This window comes from Elephas maximus, chromosome 4 (genome assembly GCF_024166365.1).
Source record: "Elephas maximus indicus isolate mEleMax1 chromosome 4, mEleMax1 primary haplotype, whole genome shotgun sequence".
Classification (NCBI taxonomy): Eukaryota; Metazoa; Chordata; class Mammalia; order Proboscidea; family Elephantidae; genus Elephas; species Elephas maximus.
In genome coordinates, this window is record NC_064822.1 from 153,521,042 (window position 1) to 153,541,062 (window position 20,021).

The 20,021-nt window shown below is 38.4% G+C and overlaps 1 protein-coding gene across 2 annotated transcripts in view; it reads right to left on the reverse strand.

The window, feature by feature from the left end:
* Positions 1 to 20,021, reverse strand: part of POC1B (POC1 centriolar protein B) — a 116,971-nt gene that overhangs the window by 47,962 nt on the left and 48,988 nt on the right. For both annotated transcript variants that reach the window (XM_049884023.1, XM_049884024.1), the window contains exons 5-9: positions 17,925 to 18,032; positions 17,669 to 17,784; positions 15,023 to 15,156; positions 12,767 to 12,835; positions 12,036 to 12,188 (exon numbers count right to left, since the gene is read on the reverse strand). In XM_049884023.1, the coding sequence (XP_049739980.1) occupies positions 12,036 to 12,188; positions 12,767 to 12,835; positions 15,023 to 15,156; positions 17,669 to 17,784; positions 17,925 to 18,032 (580 nt within the window). The remainder of the gene's footprint in view (positions 1 to 12,035; positions 12,189 to 12,766; positions 12,836 to 15,022; positions 15,157 to 17,668; positions 17,785 to 17,924; positions 18,033 to 20,021) is intronic.

The window sequence follows — 20,021 nt, forward strand, 5'->3', positions numbered from 1 at the left end:
TTATAGCACCCTTGTTTGTAATGCCAAAAAAACCCAAAACCAAAACTGGAAATACCCCCAATGACTATCAACAGTAGAATAGATACATAGATTATGGGAATTAGTATTGTGTAAATTCACTATATGCTATATATAGCAGTGACAATCGAATGAATACACGTATGTGCAAGATAAAAAAATCTCAGGATTTTAATTTTAAATGAAAAAGGAAGTTGTAGAAAAATATATTCAGTATGATTCCATTTATATAAAGGTCAAAACCATTCAAAAGTAAACAATATCTGAATTACAGATTCTAGCCTATGTAGAAAAATTATAAAGAAAATCAAAGGGAATGATTAACACAGTGTTGACCACTTCTGAGGAAAGTTATCTCAGAACTCAAAAAGACCAGAACTTAACCAAAATCACACCAGCACCACCACCAAATATTTACTAAACATTATGGATTCAAAGAAATAAATGACACTTATGGCTATCATACTTACAATTTGTCTCTCAAACAAACAAAATAATTATAATGAAATAAACGGGAAAAAAGAGAGCAGAGCTTTGTATCAAATGAATGGTAGCAGCAATTAAGGGTACTGAAGAACCTCAAAGAAGAAACTGTTGATTAAGCATTTAGATAGTGAGAAAGGCTACCTATGGAGAAAATAGGGCTTTAAGATGGCGCCTTAAAAAAAAAAAGTTTAAAAAATAAAAACAAAGAGACTGAGGTGAGTTAAAGAGCATTCCAGAGCACAGGCAGAAGCTGACATGATACTTTTGCAACAGTAAAAGACAATCAGAGAGGCTGGCATAAGTCAAATTGTGAAGGGTGAAGGAATTTGGGAAGGTATAGAAAAGCTGCAGGCTAAAACGTTTCAAAAAGTCATCTGACAGAGACATGCAGAGTCTCAGAAATACACTAGGGGTAACAGTGAGGCCACGCGGCGATAGTCCAGGAGGCTGGTGATAAAAAGGGTGGAATGATTTTAAAAACACTTATCATGTTTGATGGTTGTAGCTGTACTTTTAGAAGTAGTAAGATCATTTTATAATTATTCAGCGCACTGTGTTAGAGGGGAAGATGTACGTACCCAGTAATCATCAGGTTAAAGTAAAGGGACAAGCATGTCAGGGTGAGAGTAAGCGGACTGCCAGCTTGGCTAGCCAACGATACTTTTAGGTCTTTCTGGTTGCTCCAGAGAGGGTTAGCTCTAGCTGGGTCTGGAGCTGCTGTGAAGAAACCAGAGGGTGACTCACCTTCCTTTCGACCTTAGGCTAGGCAGTCAACGACACTTGTTTGTTGATATTTTATTCTCTTTTATCTACTGCCACCTAGTGTAGACATGAAATGGCTTACCCATGAAAATGTAATTTGGTTTCACCGCCTGAATTTGGAACTGCCCAAGAAATCAAAATCATATGGAAATAGTCAGCACCTCTCACAGAAAAATCCCTGAACTAAGGCTGGAAAACTCTGTACCCAACAGTATTTTACTATACTGTGTTACGAGTTGTTGCTACATATAGTAAGTGGAGCAAGACATTCTTATTAGTAAAATTTTACAGTCCTTTCCATACAAAAAATATGCTAAGGAGGTGGCACTTGTAATTATTTACTGCCTAACCTCCAGGAATACTAACTGTACCGTCTGGCTCCCCAACATGTGAAGAACCCTTTAATAGAGTTCCCATGAAATGGAGTGGGATGCCTTATGAGAAGGAGTCTTGGTGGCACAGTGGTTAAGTGCACTCGGCTGCTAACCAAAAGGTTGGTAGTTTGAACCCACCCACAAAATATTATTATATAAATATTTGATATTTGTATAAGAAAAATTTCCTTGCTACTGACTATTATATAGAATTTCACAAACAACTTATAAATTAAGGTAATCTCAAATGGCTACTATAAAGCAAAAAAAGTCAGAAAACAGTTTATTAATAAATTTTTTTAATTCACGAACCATAATTCCTTTCTAAACTATTCTGCAATTCTCCTGCAACTCAATATTCTATAATAACTATTCTGATGCCTTGCTGTCGGCGAGAACAATCACAGTCTCTAAGAATGACTATTTTTTTCCAATGGAAATATGCAAAAGAAGAGGGCAATGCAGAAAACGAGTTTCACACTCGCATATTCAAGGAGGAAGGCTTGGCTTTGTCTGAGACATGGGACTGTGCAATTCAGCTCCTGAGAGTCAGAAGAAGATAAAGTCAGCATGAACTAGTGATGTGATGCAGCACAATGTGGGCAGGTTCAGACACCTCGTTTTAAACCTTAGGCTTCCATCCATGAAACAAACAAAAGGAGTTGTCATCCTTTTTTTTAAGAAAGGGTGCCTAGGCCAGGAGCAGTACAAAGGGTATGTAGTTACATCAGTCAAAAACTCACAGGAAGGGTGTGTTTCACACAGCTAGTTTAAGAACCTAGGGTTTTATGCCTCATGTTCTCTTTCATGTGGCCTTCCTTCTTTTGTTTATTCTAAAAGCAACTGCCTATCACCCTGTCTGCGTTTATTTAGGAATAAGTATATATTTAGTCAGGTGGTACCCAAAGCCTAACACTTTGCAGGATGCTCCATCTTCAAGCAGCTGGAGCACTTAAAGCTGGCAAATGGGTGGCTTCTGCAAAAAGCCAAAGGATTTCATCCAGCATATTGTTGTTGTTGTCATTAGGTGCCATCATGTCAGTTTTGACTCATATGTACAACAGAACAAAATGCTGCCAGGTCCTGTGCCATCCGCAGAATCTTTGTTATGTTTGAGCCCATTGTTGCAGTCCCTGTGTCAATCCATCTTGTTGATGATCTTCCTCTTTTTCGCTGACCCTCTACTTTAAATAGCATGATGTCCTTTTGCAGCAACTGGTCCCTCCTGATAACATGCCCAAAGTAAGTGAGATGAAGTCTTGCCACCCTCGCTTCTAAAGAGCATTCTGGCTATACTTCCTTCAAGACAGATTTGTTTGTTCTTCTGGAAGTCCATGGTTGTCTTAGTTATCTAGTGCTGCTATTAACAGAAATACCACATGTGGATGGCTTTAACAAAGAGAAGTTTATTTTCTCCCAGTGAAGTAGGCTAAAAGTCCAAATTCAGGGTGTCAGCTACAGGGGAAGGCTTTCTCTCTCTCTGTTGGCTCTGGAGGAAGGTCCCTGTCCTCAACTTCCCCTGGACGAGGAGCTTCTCAGGCGCAGGGACCCTGGGTCCAAAGGACAACCTCTGCTCCAGTGCTGCTTTCTCGGTGGTATAAGGTCCCCTGTCTCTCTGCTTGCTTCTCTCTTTTATATTTCAAGAGATTGCCTGAAGACAATCTAATCTTTTAGATTGAGTCCTGCCTTACTAACATAACCGCTGCCCATGCTCCCTCAGTAACATCATGGAGGATTTACAACATGTATTTGTAGGAAAGTCACACGATAGGGGGAATCATGGCCCAGCCAAATTAATGCACACATTTTGGGGGGGACATAATTCAATCCATGACAATGGCATATTCAGTATTGTTCGCCGACACCATAATTCAAAGGCATCAATTCTTCTTCAGTCTTCCTCATTCATTTTCCAGCTTTCACATGCATATGAGGTGACTGAAAATACCATGGCCTGGGTCAGGCAAACTTCAGTCCCACTAGAAGTGACACCTTTTTTTTTTTTTAACACTTTAAAGAGGTCTTTTGCAGATTAGCCCAATGCGATGCATCATTTGATTTCTTGGCTGCTGCTTCCATGGACATTGATTGTGGATTCAAGTACAATGAAATTTTTGACAACTTTAATCTTTTCTCTATTTATCATGACATTGCTTATTGGTCCAGTTGTGAGGATTTTTGTTGTCTTCATGTTAGGTACAATCCATATTGAAGGCTGAGGTTTCTGATGTTCATTAGTAATTGCTTCATGTCCTCTTCACTTTCAGCAAGGTTGTGTCATCTGCGTATCACAGGCTGTTAATGAGTCTTCCCTCCAATGTTGATGCCACGTTCTGCTTCACATACTTTAGCTTCTTGGATTATTTGCTCAGCATACAGATTGAATAAGTATGATGAGAGGATACAACGCTGACGCACACCTTTCCTGACTTTAAACCATGCGGTATCCCCCTCGTTCTGTTCAAGCAACTGTCTCCCGATCCATGTACAGATTCCTCATAAGCACAATTAAGTGCTCTGGAATTCCTATTCTTTGCAATGTTATCCATAATTTGTTACTATCCACACAATCAAACGCTTTTGCATAGTCTATGGAAGACAGCTAAACATCTTTCTCGTATTCTCTGCTTTCAGCCATGATCCATCTGACACCAGAAATGATATAACCCCTCATTCCATGTTCTCTTCTTAAACTGGCTTGAACTTCTGGCATTTTCTGTTCATGTACTGCTGCGACAACTTTTGAATTATCTTCAGCAAAATTTTACTTGTGTGTGATACTAATGATATTGTTGATTAATCTCTGCATTCTATTTGATCACTTTTCTTTGGAATGAGCAGAATAGGGACCTTTTCCAGTTGGCTGGGCAGGCAGCTGTTTTCCAAATTACTTGTATTGACCAATGAGTACATCCATGGCTGCATCTGTTTGTTGAAACACGTCAATTGTTATTCTGTTATTTCCTGGAGCCTTGTTTTTCTCCAATGTCTTCGGTGCCGCTTGGACTTCTTCCTTCAGTACCATTGGTTCTTGATCATATTCTACCTCCTGAAATGATCGAGGGTTGATCAATTCTTTTCAGTACAGTAACTCTATGTATTCCTTCCATCTTCTTTTGATGCTTCCTGTGTTGTTCAGTACTTTGCCCACAGAATCCCTAAATACTGCAACTCAAGGCTTGAATTTTTTCTTCAGTTCTTTCAGCTTAAGAAATGTTGAGCATTTCTAACTCCATGTCTTTGCATATGTCATTATAATACTTTAGTTTGTCTTCTGGAGCCACCCTTTTAATCTTCTGTTCAGCTCGTTTACTTCATATTTTCCTCCTGTTGCCTTAGCTACTCTACATTCAAGAGCAAGTTTCAGAGTCTCTCCTGACATCCATTTTGGTCTTTTGTTTCTTTCCTGTCTTTTTAATGACTTCTTGTTTTCTTCATGTATGATATCCTCGATGTCATTCTACAACTTGTCTGGTCTTTGGTCATTAGCTTTCAATGTGTCAAATCTATTTTTGAGACGATCTCTAAATCCAGGTGGGATATATTCAAGATTGTACTTTGGCTCTGGTGGGCTTGTTCTAATTTTCTTCAGCTTCTACTTGAACTTGCATATGAGCAATTGACTCTCTGTTCCGCAGGTGACCCCTGGCCATGTTCTGGCTGATGATATTGAGTTTTTCCATCATCTCTTTCCACAGATGTAGTTGATTTGACTCCTGGTATTCCATCTGCTGAGGTCCATGTGTATTGTTGCCATTTATTTGGTGAAACAAGGTATTTGCAATGAAGAAGTCATTGGTCTTGGAAAATTCTATCATGTGATCTTTGGCATCATTTCTATCACCAAGGCCATATTTTCCAACTACCAATCCTTCTTCTTTGTTTCATACTGTTGCATTCCAATCACCAGTAATTATGAATGCAACTTGATTGCATGTTTGACCAATTTCATATTGCAGAAGTTGGTAAAAACCTTCAATTTCTTCATCCCTAATGGCTGGTGCATAAATTTGAATGACAGTTGTATTAACTGGTCTTCCTTGTAGATGTATGATTATTATCCTATCACTGACAGTGTTGTACTTCGGGATAGATCTTGAAATGTTCTTTTTGATGATGAAACAATGGCATTCCACTTCAATCTGTCATTCCCAGCATAGCAGACCATATGATTTTCTGATTCAAAATGGCCAAAACCAGTCCATTTCAGCTCACTAATAGCTAGGATATTGATGTTTATGTGTTCGATTTCATTTTTGACGATTCCCAATTTTCCTAGATTCATACGCTGTACATTCCACATTCCAATTATTAATGAATGTTTGCAGCTATGTCTTCTTATTTTGAGTCGTGCCACATCGGCAAAAGATTGTCCCAAAACCTTGACTCTATCAACATCATTACGGTCGACTCTACTTTTAGGAGACTGCTCTTTCCCAGTTGTCTCTTGAATACCTTCCAACCTAAGGGGCTCATCTTCCAGCACTTTGTCAAACAATGTTCCACTCCTATCATAAGGTTTTCATTGGCTAATTGTTTTTCAGAAGCAGACCACCAAGTCCTTCTTCCTAGTCTGTCTTAGTCTGGAAGCTCAGCTGGAACCTGTCCACCACAGGTGACCCTGCTGGTATTGTATACCAATGGCATAGCTTCCAGCATCACAGACAACATACGAGTCCCCTCGGTACAACAAACTGAGAGATGTGCGGGGAAGAAAAAATTTTACCTGTGTTTTATGGACTATGCAAAGGCATTTGACTGTATGGATCATAACAAATTATGGGTAACATTGCAAAGAATGGGAATTCCAGAACACTTAATTGTGCTCATGAGGACACTGTACATAGATCAAGGGGCAGTCATTCGAACAGAACAAGACAATACTGCCTGTTTCAAAATCAGGAAAGGTGTGCGTCAGGGTTGTATCCTTTCATCATACTTATTCAATCTGTATTCTGAGCAAATAATCTGAGAAGCTGGACTACATGAAGAAGAACGGGGCATCAGGATTGGAGGAAGGCTCATTAACAACCTGTGTTATGCAGATGACACAACTTTGCTTGCTGAAAGTGAAGAGGACTTGAAGCACTTTCTGATGAAGATCAAAGATTAAAGCCTTCAGTATGGACTACACCCCAACATAAAGAAAACAAAAATCCTCACAACTAGACCAATAAGCGACATCATGATGAAGAGAGAAAAGAGGACATTTTCAAGGATTTCATTTTACCTGGACCCAAAATCAATGCCCTTGGAAGCGGCAGTCAAGAAATTAAACAACACATTGCATTGGGCAAATCTGCTGCAAAATATCTCTTTAAAGTGTTAAAAAGCAAAGGTGTCACTTAAAGGACTAAGGTGGGCCTGACCCAAGCCGTGGTGTTTTTAATCACCTCATAAGCATGCAAAAGCTGGACAATGAATAAGGTACACCGAAGAATTGGGGTCGCTGAAAAGTTGCATTGGTGAAGAATACTGAATATACCGTGGACTGTCAGAAGAATGAAGAAATCTGTCTTGGAAGAAGTACAGCCAGAGTGCTCCTTAGAAGCAATGATTGCAAGACTTTGTCTTATGTACCCTGGAGGGACCAGTCCTTGGAGAAGGACATCATGCTTGGTAAAGCAGAGGGTCAAAGAAAAAGAGGAAGACCCTCAACAAGAAGTACTAACACTGGCTGTAACAACGGGCTCAATTATAACAATGATTATTAGGATGGCTCAGGACCCGGCAGTGTTTCGTTCTGTTTTACATAGTGTTGCTCTGAGTCACAACCAAATTGACAGCATCTAGCAATAACAACAATAACTCAAATTCAGAAATAATACACTGATGTTTAATGCAAAAATAAGAAGTTAGAGAAATTAATTACATTTTATAGATACTGTTTCCTCCATTTAAAAAAAAAATTTGATTGTGTTTTTGGTAAAAATTTGCACAGCACACAGGGTCCCATTTAACAATTACTACGCAAACTGTTCAGTGACATTGGTTACGCTTTTCTCAATATGTCATTATTCTCGTTAATGCTATTCTGGATATTTTGTTTCCAGTGATCTGGCTTCCCTGTCCCCTTACCCTTTCATCTTTGCTTTAGACTAATTGTTGACCATTCGGTTCCACATAGATGATTTTTTTGAAGGTACGCAGTACTCATGGATAACATCCTCCATTTAGCAAGAAGGTGATCTCAACGGTTAGCTCATGGAGTATTTCAGGGTGATACTTCAGGGCGTGCTCCAGTCTCAACTTGTCCAGCAAGTCTGGCTTTTTTTACAGCTTGAGTTCTATTCCACATTTCTCTCCCTTCTGTCAGGATCCATCCATTATGGCCCTGATCAGAATGATCATTAGTGGCAAATGAGGCTGTGGCTCATGTAGACTCTTAGTCCTGTAGTATAGTTTCTTCTCTAAGTCTCATATGCATGCGAAAGCTGGACAATGAATAAGGAAGACCAAAGAAGAACTGATGCCTTTGAATTGTGGTGTTGGCAAAGAATACTGAATATACCATGGACTGCCAGTAGAATGAACAAATCTGTCTTAGAGGAGGTACAGCCAGAGTGGTCATTAAAAGCAAGGATGGCAAGGCTTCGTCTTATGTACTTTGGACACATTATCATGAGGGATCAGTTCCTGAAGAAGGACATTATACTTGATAAAGTAGAAGGTCAGCGAAAAAGAGGAAGATCCTTGAGGAGATAGAGTGGTGCACTGGCTGCAACAATGGGCTCAAACACAGCAATGATCGTGAGGATGGCACAGGACTGGGCAGTGTTTCGTTTTGTTGTATGTAGGGTCCCTATCAGTCAGAATCGATGTGATAGCACCTAACAACAGATCCCACAGCTTTGCCCCTATCTCTTCCCAGAACTTTATGGTTTTAGCTTTAACATTTAGGTCCTTAATCCCCTTTGAGTTAGTTTTTGTTTACTGTATGAGGTACGGTTCCTGTTTCATTTTTCTACATGTGGCTATCCAATTTTTCCAGCACTATTTGTTGAAGAGACTGTTTCTTCCCTGTTGAAAGGACTTTGACTCTTCGTTGAAAATCAGTTGTCCATAGATGGATGGGTTTATTTCTGGCTTCTCATTTCTATTCCACTGGTCTATGTGTTTATCTTTGAACCTGTACCAGGCCGTTTTGATTACCACAGCAGTATAGTATATTTTGAGGTTGGGAAATATGAAGCTTCCTGCTTTGTTCTTCTCAAATATTGCGTTGGCTATTGAGGCCTCTTTCCTTTCCATATATAGCTGGTGATTAGTTTTTTCCATCTCAATAAATAATGTTGGAATTTGGACCAGGATTACATTGTATCCATAGATCACTTTAGGTAGTGCTGACGTTTTACAGTATTACGTCTTCCAACCCATGAGCAGGGACTGTCCTTCCATTTAAGTAGATCTCTTTCAGTCTCCTATATTAGTGTTTTATAATTTTCATATATATGTCTTTTACATCCCTGTTTAGGTCTATTTCTAGGTATTTTATCATTTTGGGGGCTACTATAAATGGTACTGCTTTCTTGATTTCCTTTTCGGATTCCTCCTTGTTAGTGTATAGGAACCCAAATGATTTTTGTGTTCCTCCACATTTTTTTAATAATGTTTTTATATTCTATTTTAATTATATACACTGATCTCAAAAAAAAAAGTCTGCCTAAGTTTCAAATATTTCCAAAGTAACATATGAAAGCTGACCTTGCCTAAAAGCTTTGAAAAAAATTTTAATCCACCATCGTTAGTTTTTTTTCAAAGTAAAATTCACTAATCACAAATAAATATAGCACAGCTTCTATTTTGGTTCCTACTATCTTTTCTAGTCATCTTTTGGCTTTAGGAGGGATCCATGGCAATTAATAAGGACTATTCACAAAATGGAAACCCTGATGGTGTAGAGGTTAAGGCTGCTAACCATAAACGTCAGCAGTTCAAATCCACCAGGCGCTCCTTGGAAACTCTATGGGGCAGTTCTACTTTGTCCTATAGGGTCGCTATGAGTCGGAATTGACTCGATGGCAATGGGCTTGGTTTTGGTTTATTCACAAAACAATCTGACCTTTAGCAATTTTTTTTCATAATACCAAAGGAGATGTTCTCTTTCCAGAAAGCTTTATACCCTTGCTTTATTTTAAGAGATTTTTACAAAATAAATGAACAGTTGGTTGTTCATATGCAGAATCCTATCACTGTGCTAGCATTTTATATTGCAGGATCTGAAGGTGTTTTACAAAAATAAGTTATATTGTATATTTAATTTAAGCAACCATGAGTGCTTATGTTGTTGTTAGTTGCTGTTGAGTGGATTCCAACTCCTGGAGACCGCCACGTGTTTATAGATAAATTAAACCGGGTACCCAGAGGCTGATTTTTTTTTAAGGCCACTAACAAAATTCAGTCACAATATTCAACAGTCTGTACAGTGTAAATGAATTCTAATTCCAAGATGAATATGTCAGTTTTTAATATAATTTTAAGAGTGCGTATTTGTGCCAGGTGCTCCTTGCAAACTCTGTGGGGCAGTTCTACTCTGTCCTATAGGGTCGCTATAAGTCAGAATCGACTTGACAGCACTGGGTTTTTGTACTGGGTATTTGAAAAATAATGGTTCAGAGTGACTTTGTCTGGCTTGGGTCATCCTAACCTAGCAATACAAAACAACCCAGCTGGTTTTACTGCTTTCTGGCTCAGCCATCAGAGTAAAGCTACTCAATAACTTGTCGACATTTTAAAGAAAGTCTAGCACTCTTAAGTGGACTGGGGCTGACAGGAAATCACAGAGAAAATGGCTTAGTCTCCAATGCTGAGGTAGTGTGAGGCCATGCAATATCACTGAATAAAGAGTAAGGAGACCAGGGCTCAGCCCATAGCTCCGCCATCTGCCACTCTGGAAAGGGAGCTAAGTGAGTGACAGCGCAGCAAGGCACCACCTCCTGATCAAATCCAGCCAAGCCACAGACATGCTAAAGTGTAAAACATCAACAAGAATCAATGAAAGCAGCTTGGGTAAATTAAGGAAACTCAAGTTAAATAAAATATATTAAATAATACCTCAGCTCCATAGGGGATCAAGAAATACACCTATAATTGTAGAAACTGAAAACATAAAAAGGTGATGAACCACAAGTTACATCACATTCTTTCTTTGAAAGAAATTTTTAAAAACGACCCAGTAAGTAGCGGGAGGAAATAGTGAAGTACAAAAGTAAATACTTTAGAAGGACTAGAAAGCTAATTGGAAGTTGGAGAGGACAAAAATTATACCAAAGAACCAAAAATAAACACTACCAAGGACAAACTAGGACAAAAATCCCAAAATATGGCTGGATTAAACTATGAGTTGAACTGACTCAACAGCAACGATTTAAACAAGATTAAAAAAGGAGTCCAAAAAGAAAGAAAAAAAAAAAAGGCACATGCACGCACACTGAGAGTAGCAGAAGTGCCTCAGACAACAGAAAAGACCAAGACTAAGGAAGCCAAAATCAAAAAACTGATTGGGGTGCGGGACAGAGAGACTGGAAGAGGGTATAGAACCATAGGATGAAGAGTGTGTAAATGGGACAAAGCACTGCTACTCAGGAATAAGACTTAGGAACACAAAATACATACCTAAAGGCAAAGAAAGGTTCTGGCCACAATGAAAAGGAGTGTTCAGATGAATAGGCAATAGTAATTTCTGACATCAGCTCTTAGAAAAGGGCTTAAGGAGAATCACACAAAATGGAAAGAAGTAGGCTTAACTCCAGCTAAGTATCCAGTGAAAATAAATTTTTCTCTGAAGAGATAATGCTTAAATCTGTAACTTGTCAATAAAAAACTTACACCTAAACAGATAATTATACATTTAATACACCCATATATAGACAACAAAATGGCCCCAGTTATTAGTTTAATGTCTAAATATTTTCTTTTTGCTATCCGTAAGATTATTATTATTTGTTATTAAAGGGCTTCAAGATACCTATTTCAATAACGGTTATAAAAATTCTTGTGCTTCGTAATATCAAATGAAGTCCTTCAGTCCTGTTCTCATAACAGCCCTCACATGAGCAACCTAAAAACACCTAGGACAAGAAGTTCAGAGTTCACAGTTACCACAGGCCTAAGATTTGATTTCTGACTTCCTAGTTCACACTTACGTTTGTTTTACTTCTGGGCCTTCAAGAAGTAAATACGAGAGGCTTTAGCACTATTACATACTATCATATGTCGTTTTACTTTATTACTGGTAACAACTGACTGTTTCTCAAAGTGCTATTGTTTAAAGGCAGAACCAGGTTTATATTTTCTACTGGATTATAATTTAGTATACTTTCAAGCACCTAGTTGAACAGTGGCCCCAAAATGGGCACTTAAAAATGATACAACAAACATGCACAGAATACTCACTTCAACAGTCTCAAGTTTTCCATCGTGCGGATGTGGTGTTCTTGGGTAGATATCAAGAAGATGTGGTGGCGACTCAAAATGCAATCTTTTGAGATTTCTTTTAATGAGACTTTTACAATTCAATTCATCAAAGTTAGTCCTCCACAATAAGACCTATAAAAAAAATCAGTCACGACGGCAGTTGTTGGCTTGCACGTACAAGCAACAGAATTGATTTTTAAAAAGTGAATACATAAATTGTCCTTTTTTTAGGGATGGGGAGAGACTTAGCATTTCAAATTGCCTTCATGTAAATTTGAAATCCATATTAAGAAAATGTCTTATTACCTGAAAATCCTCTCCACACCCCTCTCAAAAGTGAAACCCTTGTTTTTAGCTTGATAATTCATCTTATTCAACAGATCTAGTTATAAATGACTTTTGGTCATTTCGAAAAAATGAAGATTTGCTACCATAAAATATTTATATTAATGTCCTCAAAAAAAAAGATACAGGCAAAACAATTAGACAGTAAATCAAGTGAAAGTGCCATACCTATAGCTGAGTTCCCAAAACTACCAGAATTGGCACTACTTCTGTTATGAAATAGCAGACTTCCTGGCACTAACTCAAATATAAATTCATTGATAATCACCTTAATAGAAAAGTAGCTGGCTGCAAAAATCTTAGCTGAGGTCAAGGACTCCTTCACCCTCACCAAATCTAAGAGGGAGCTAAAGAAATGTACAAACCTGTGCGTCTGCGCCTCCTGATGCAAACAGCTCCCCACCTTTTGAAAATGACACAGCAAAGACAGGTCCCTAAGAAATAAAGGGAGGTAAAAGAAAAACGTACTTGGTGATAGTTTTTTATGGCCAACAGGATTGTGAGTACCAATTTTTCATCTCAATTTATCTAGATGACTTACACAATAGACTGACTGAAAACATCCAGCTGCTACCAACTAATGCAGGCAGAGTAAAAATCATCAATGAACTAATCCAATTATATTAAATCACAAGGAAATGATACTAAATTAAAAATAAATACTAATAAAAATAAGAAAATAAAACCTTTTTCTCCTTTAAAGAAAAGCTTGTGCATGTATAAGTTGATAAGAATTTATGTTAAAATTTTATGACTTTGGACTCTTTAGTCAATCAATCACTAGCAGAAACTGAAAGATAAGTATTGTAGGTGACAGGAATGAGGCTATATAAACAGAGGCCATTCCCTGATTCCCAAGGCTTTACTGAGTTCTCCCTTCATGCAGGTAATGGTGAGCCACTAAAAGTTGTAAGACCAGGAGATAAATAAGAGAAAAGCTGTGATTGATGAAAAAAAAAAAAACCCTAGGTGAGTGAGTGATGAATTGGAATAAGTAGAATGAATGCTTAGAGGCCAGTTAGGAGGTTACTGTAACTGTCTAGGTAGGAAGCAATGCGAGCTTGAAACTAAGCAATGCTGTGGAATAGGATCAGACTGTACTTTGCACAGTGACAACATACACAGCCTCTAGGTCAATTTTTTAGTCAAGATAAGAGTAATTATTTCTCATCTCAGAAATAATATTAGTATATTTGGTTTGTTTTTAATATTCTTAATCTTTACAAGAGAACTTTTGGGGAAAAAATCTTGTATTTTTTCAAAGCCATCTCACATTCATAAGTTATCATAGCCTTGTGAACACCTTCACCTCCGTATTTTTCCATCTTCAAAATTTGAAATCTCAACTACCAAGTACCCACACTGAAAACTAAAAAACACCTTTGTATGTTGGAAATGCATTCCTTAATCAGGGAGAATGTTCTTCAACTCGTCTTAGCACTTTAGTCAGCTAATCATACTTTAAGTCATCTAATCTTATGACCCAGACTGTGAATAATTTCATCTTTGTGGTTAGTTTTTCCTCCTAAAATATTGTTTATCTTTTTTATATTATTTTTTACTTATTTCATAAATATTTCAATCTTTGGCCCCTTTTACTGACTGTATCTACTCAGCCTAAATCCATGGATACGCATATATCTGAGCTGGCTAATTTCTATTTCTGCTTCACACTAGCACAGCTGCAGAACAAATAACAAAGCAAAGCAGGAAGCCGGGCAGGATATACAAAAGCAGAAAGAGCCCCTTCTCCCCTAGACCATGAAGCCCATTCTATTTCTGGATATAAATAGCTTATACTTGGTTAAGAGGAAGGACATAGTACATATCCAAAAAAGAAGAAAAGAAAAAAGAGGACACATTCTAAAAAATTTAAAGAAACTTGAATATTTACACTGGAGGGATAACTAGTTTATACACTTAAAAAAAGTGTGTGTGGAGAGGTGTCTTTGAACAAGCTTTATATATAAATATACTCTTCTTCCCCACTGGGTTCTAAACTAATTAAGAGTCAGATGATCACCTTTCTTAAAGATAACTGCTTATTATGAGAGAATGTGGGCAAATGGCTTTTCTAGAATTGAACTCCAGAATGAATCAGCCAAATCTGGACATGGGCAGGCTTCCCCACATGAAGTCTCAGAAGAAAATGGTGAGGGCAGGCTCATTCCCACAGGCAGGAGAAAAGGTGTTGGGCTGGGCTGGGCAAACTTCTGCTTCCAAACTCACCTATCAGATTGAGAACAGTGAGTCGGGGGGTAGGGGAGGCCAAGACTATCAGAGCTAGTGGGACAGCTCCACATGGGGAGAAAGATCAGAAGTAGGGAATAAGCTTACCCACCACAATTTAACCACTCAAACCTAAACTGCACACTGATGAAGACAGCAGTAAAAAATTAATTTAATGGCATTGAAAGATACACATCAATTTTGACAAGAATTATAATAATATTTCTAAGGGTTGCTTCCAGAAGATAAAAACACAGCCTTGGAAATTTTCTTTTTTTTTTTTTTTGATGACAGCAGGAATGCATCCTGCAATCGGTAAAATGACAAAGGCATATAACAAAATGGGTCAAAAATTTAAATATACATTAAAGGCAAAATTTTAGCGTTAATACCGTATGCCCTTGAAGTGTATATATGAGCCTTCCTTCTAGGAGATCCAGAATCTTAAGTGTACCATCGGACGAGGCAGTGATGAGATAGTTGCCAGAAGGATGGTATGATAAACAATTAACTCCACCACTGTGAACTGAATGGTAGAAAATAAAAGCAAATTTCAGAGAACAGTTATTTTCTATTTAATATTTTACTGTGTTCTCAGTGAAAGTTTACACAGCAAATTAGGTTCCCATTTGACAATTTCTATACAAATTATTCAGTGAAACTACTTACGTTTTTCACAATGTGTCAACATTCTCTCCAGTTGTGTTTTATATTATTTTGGTTTCAGTACTCTAGTCTCCCTGCCCCTTTATCTTCTCATCTTTGCTTTAGAGTGATTGTTGACTTTTTGGTCTCATATAGATGGTTTTTTACTGGATCACCATACTCAGGGTAATATCCTTTATGTTGTGTGCCAATCTATTATTTCACTAAAAGGTGACCTCAGGGGATAGTTTCAGTTCAAGGTTTACAAAGTATCTCAGGGTGATAATCTCAGGGAGTTCTCTAGTCTTAACTGGTCCAGAAGGTCTGTGCTTTTTAAAAACTGTTCTGTGTTTTTCTCCTGTTCTCTCGAGGTCCATCTATTGTGGCCCTGATCAGAACAGGGACTATCTAATTCTACTGGTCTCAGGGTAGATAAGGCCACGGCTTGTGTAGGCTATTAGCCCTGTAAACTAGTTTCTTCTCTGAAATTTTGGTTTCCTTCTTTTTCTTTTGCTCCAAACGAGTACAGACCAATAGTTGTATCTCAGATGGCTGCTTGCAAGCTTTTAAGACCCCAAACACTACTCACTTTACTAGTATGTACAGCATGAACTTTGTGGTGCCAATTGACTGAGATGTCCCATGAGACTAAGGTCCTAAGTCTTCAGAGAACAGTTTTTAATTCTAAGGCTGGATCTTTGCTCAGTTAGTAATATAAGCTTCAAAACAAGAATGATTTAGAGGCAATGTCTCCACTAAACTCTATACGGCTCACTAAAACAAATGAGTATTTTGGCATCATACAGCTTAAACTTGCAGCTAATTAGATAAAATAACTCAAAAAAAAAAAATAAGACTGTGTTGCGGGAAGATAATCTTGTTGGCCACAGAATTACGAAGTCCTTGAATACATTACCAATAAAAGCAACGGTTGATTACTACCAGTTTATATAACGTATAAAATCTAGCCTCAAATTAAAAATAACAACTCCTTAGTGGCTTGGGACTAAGGGGTCAAGAGTGTAGAGATATATTTGGAGAAAGGCACAGTCTTGCCATCAAGTTTTATAAATCATTTCTGTTTACTATCCTTCCAACAGGAGGCAGTATAACACAGTGATCAAAAGTTTGCTCTTCCAAACATTTGTAAACAGAAAGTAAAGACCCAGTCAGTTCTGCCAATTATTGGAATAAGTCTCTTAACTCTTTAAGTTTCAGTTTCCTTATCTTTAAAATGGGGGTAATTATAATAATACCTCTTAGGAGCACCAGTAGCATAATGGTTAAGTGCTCAGCTGCTAACTGAAGGGTCTGCGGTTCGAACCCACCGGCTGCTCCACAGGAGAAAAGCCTGATGATCTGCACGCCTAAAGATTACAGCCTAAGAAACCCAATGGGGCAGTTCTACTCTGTCCTATAGGGTCGCTGTGAGTCAGAATTGACTCAAGGACACACAGCAATAACAACAACAGTAATACCTATCAGGGCTGTTGTGAGGGTTTACTAAGGTGTCTGCTACATGGTACACATTGCGTAAACGATAACCAAAAAAAAAAAAAACAAAAACCAAACCTACTGCCACAGAGTCGATTCTGACTCATAGTGACCCTATAGGACAGAGTAGAACTCCCCACAGAGTTTCCAAGGAGTGCTTGGTGGATTCAAAATGCCGATCTTTTGGTTAGCAGCTGTAGCTCTTAACCACTACTCCACCAGGGTTTCCGAGTAAATGATAGCTATTATTATTAAATATTAAGAAAAAGAAATGTAGATTTAAAATAAATCCAGTATAAACCAAAACCCAAAACCAAACCCAGTGCCGTCGAGTCGATTCCAACTCATAGCGACCCCATAGGACAGAGTAGAACTGCCCCATAGAGTTTCCAAGGAGCGCCTGGCAGATTTGAACAGCCGACTTTTTGGTTAATAGCCGTAGCACTTAACCACTATGCCACCAGAGTTTCCAAATCCAGTATAAACTAAGAAAATCAATGCATTTCTCCTTTAGCTTCAACACATAGGGACATTAGGAAGTTGTTCTCTACCAGATATAACACCTGTTTTTGCTCCTTCAGTTTTGGAACTCAGAGTCAATTTCTCTTCCTGACCTCTCACATAATGCAGGTGAGCAGAATTTGAAAGCCTCACAGTAACTTACCTTTTTATAGCCCCTGGCATCATCTTTAAGGTTCCTCCACCTTCCTCCCCACTCTGGCATCTGTCCCAGCTTCTCAGACCCTGCTGCTGTTGGGGGCTAACTGTTCTCTAGCCAGTTCAAAGGCAGCCCATGACCCTCATTAAAAGGGCCAAATCACATCAAAAGTATACTCAGTTTAAGAGCTTCCCAGAGAAGCCCACTCAAAAACGGAGTTTTTTGCTACAGAAATTGTTACCTTGATAATGCTGGAGTAATTTGTTCATTCTTATATCCCAGATTTTCACGGTATGATCAGAACCTGCTGAAGCTATGCATGTACCATTAGGGTTAAAATCCACAAAATTTGCAAACCTAGGAGGAAATAATAAGATGGCCTAATATTTCAATTTCCTTAACCTTATTTCAATATTCCTTAATATTATTTAAATTGGTATAATTAAATATCTCCGTAGCAAACCAACCCATATAATACACAAAAACAGTGGGCTTACCCTACAGAATCTGAGAAGTTATTGACACAGTGCTTGTTTGTCGTATCCCAAATTTTAACAGTTTTATCCTCACTACATGATACAATTAGTCTTCCATCAGGTGAGAATCTGGAAAGCACAAGAAAGAAGATTCTATTTGTGAAAGGCACCTGTCAATCATCAACCCCACCACGCACAAGTCAGGCTGTACATATCAAATACCAGAGACCACTGTTACCTCACCAGGGAACAAAGTCTGTAACCAACCTCTTTCTAACTAAAAAAAAAAGTCACGACAAACAACACTGAATCATTAAAAATCAAAAATATAGTATGTAGATTAACCAAGTTACTTTTTTCCTTTTATTTAAATAATTTCATTTTATGGCATCTGTCTCTAGATCTTTGATTCATCTTTCCACTTCCTCCAAGCCAGCTATCCCATTTGCTTGTTTTTTAAATACTCTTTATTACTCCCTCCTATTTTTGTCATTTTCCCACGTCATCACATGACCCGAGAAAGCCTTTCATTACTCATCCTGCCAACTCTGTGGTGAAGCTTTTTTTTTTTTTTTGGTAAGAAAAGGACCACTGTGCTGAGAATTAAAATTTAGTGGTATTGCAAAGAAAAGAATCCAACTACCCAAGAATGTAACTATTCTCAGACTTGAAAGGGCTAGAAAGTTCCAACAGACTGAAAAATAGGACAACTCATTTACAGAGGACAGAAGTTCCTTCATGGACAAACGTACAACCCACATGCCCCATTAAGAAACAAATGAGAAAATTCTTAGACATCTTGTCTACTGCTTTTTTGCTGTCTCCTCCTTTAAGATCCTTTCCAAGGCTCTTTATTTTTTTAACTGACTTTTTAAAATAGATGGAAAAAGAGTAAGACCCAAAAGAAAATGAAAACAAATTTTAGATTATTAGGAAATCTATGAATAGTGTTTTTATTATTAATATTTTAACAATAACAAAAACCAATGGAGGCAGATTTAGGTAGCAGACTGTTTCAATTTTATCTGTAGTTTCCCTCTACACCCAGATTACTATAAAAGTCAATTAAGGGTATGGATTGTAATCGAAGGTTTTCCTTTTTTGTGTGCTCTCCTCTTTAAAGCTGACCTAAAAATAATTCTTCCTGACAGAAACTTAGAATTTGGCATTCATGGATTCACCATGTAAAAAAAGACATACAGAAAGCATGAATAAGTTCTGTGTGAAACAATGATCTTAAAAATTTAAGAAAAAGAACTCTGCAAGGAAAAATGTTCCATGCTAGATAATTCCAAGATTTTATAGCAAATAATATTTTTATTTATATTTTCCTCCAGAAAATACATGAGAAAGATTCAAATATGAAGACTCGTATTACAGAATGTTCCAAATAGATGAAACTTATTTTACACAGACTTTGTGATCAGTTGCCAACCAAAAGGTCTGTGGTTCGAACCCACATGTGGTGTGATGGATCAGTTTTATATTGCCTTTCTAGTCATGGTCCTGTAACTCCCACCAAATGATTAGATGGGGCTATGCAAGGTGCTTGTGGCCCACTAAGGGGACTGGACAGCTTGCTAATAACACAAATAACGTGCATGGTATCCTTGCGGGGGTGGGACCATGCAAATAAAGTCTATGGAACCCTAACGAGGGTATTGGTCAGTTTTGCCATCCCACTAGGCTTAAAATGAGCCATCCCAGAGGTGGAAGGGGGGACCTCAATATCACCAAGAAGAGGAGCTGGGAGCAGAGTAAGTCCTTTGGACCTGGGGTCCCTGTACGGAGAACCTCCCTCCTAGGCCCAGGAGACAGACAGCTGCAACATCAGAGATCACACAAGACATCAAGAAGCAGCAGCAGAGCAACAGTGGCAGCAGAACCAGGAGACCAGCAGGAGATGCCACAGTGGACTTCCCACTCACGGAGCGAGGTGACTACAGTGGGTGTGCCAAACCATGGAGTGAGAGAGCTGAGTGCCTTTGGGCAGAAGGCTTGCCGGTGGAGTGGGGTGCTTCAAGGCACTTGGTGGAGGCAAGCTCGCAGACCCACTGAGCGAGAGCTTAGAGTCTTCAGACCGAGGTTTACTGGCAGAGTTGGGTGCCTCTGAGCACT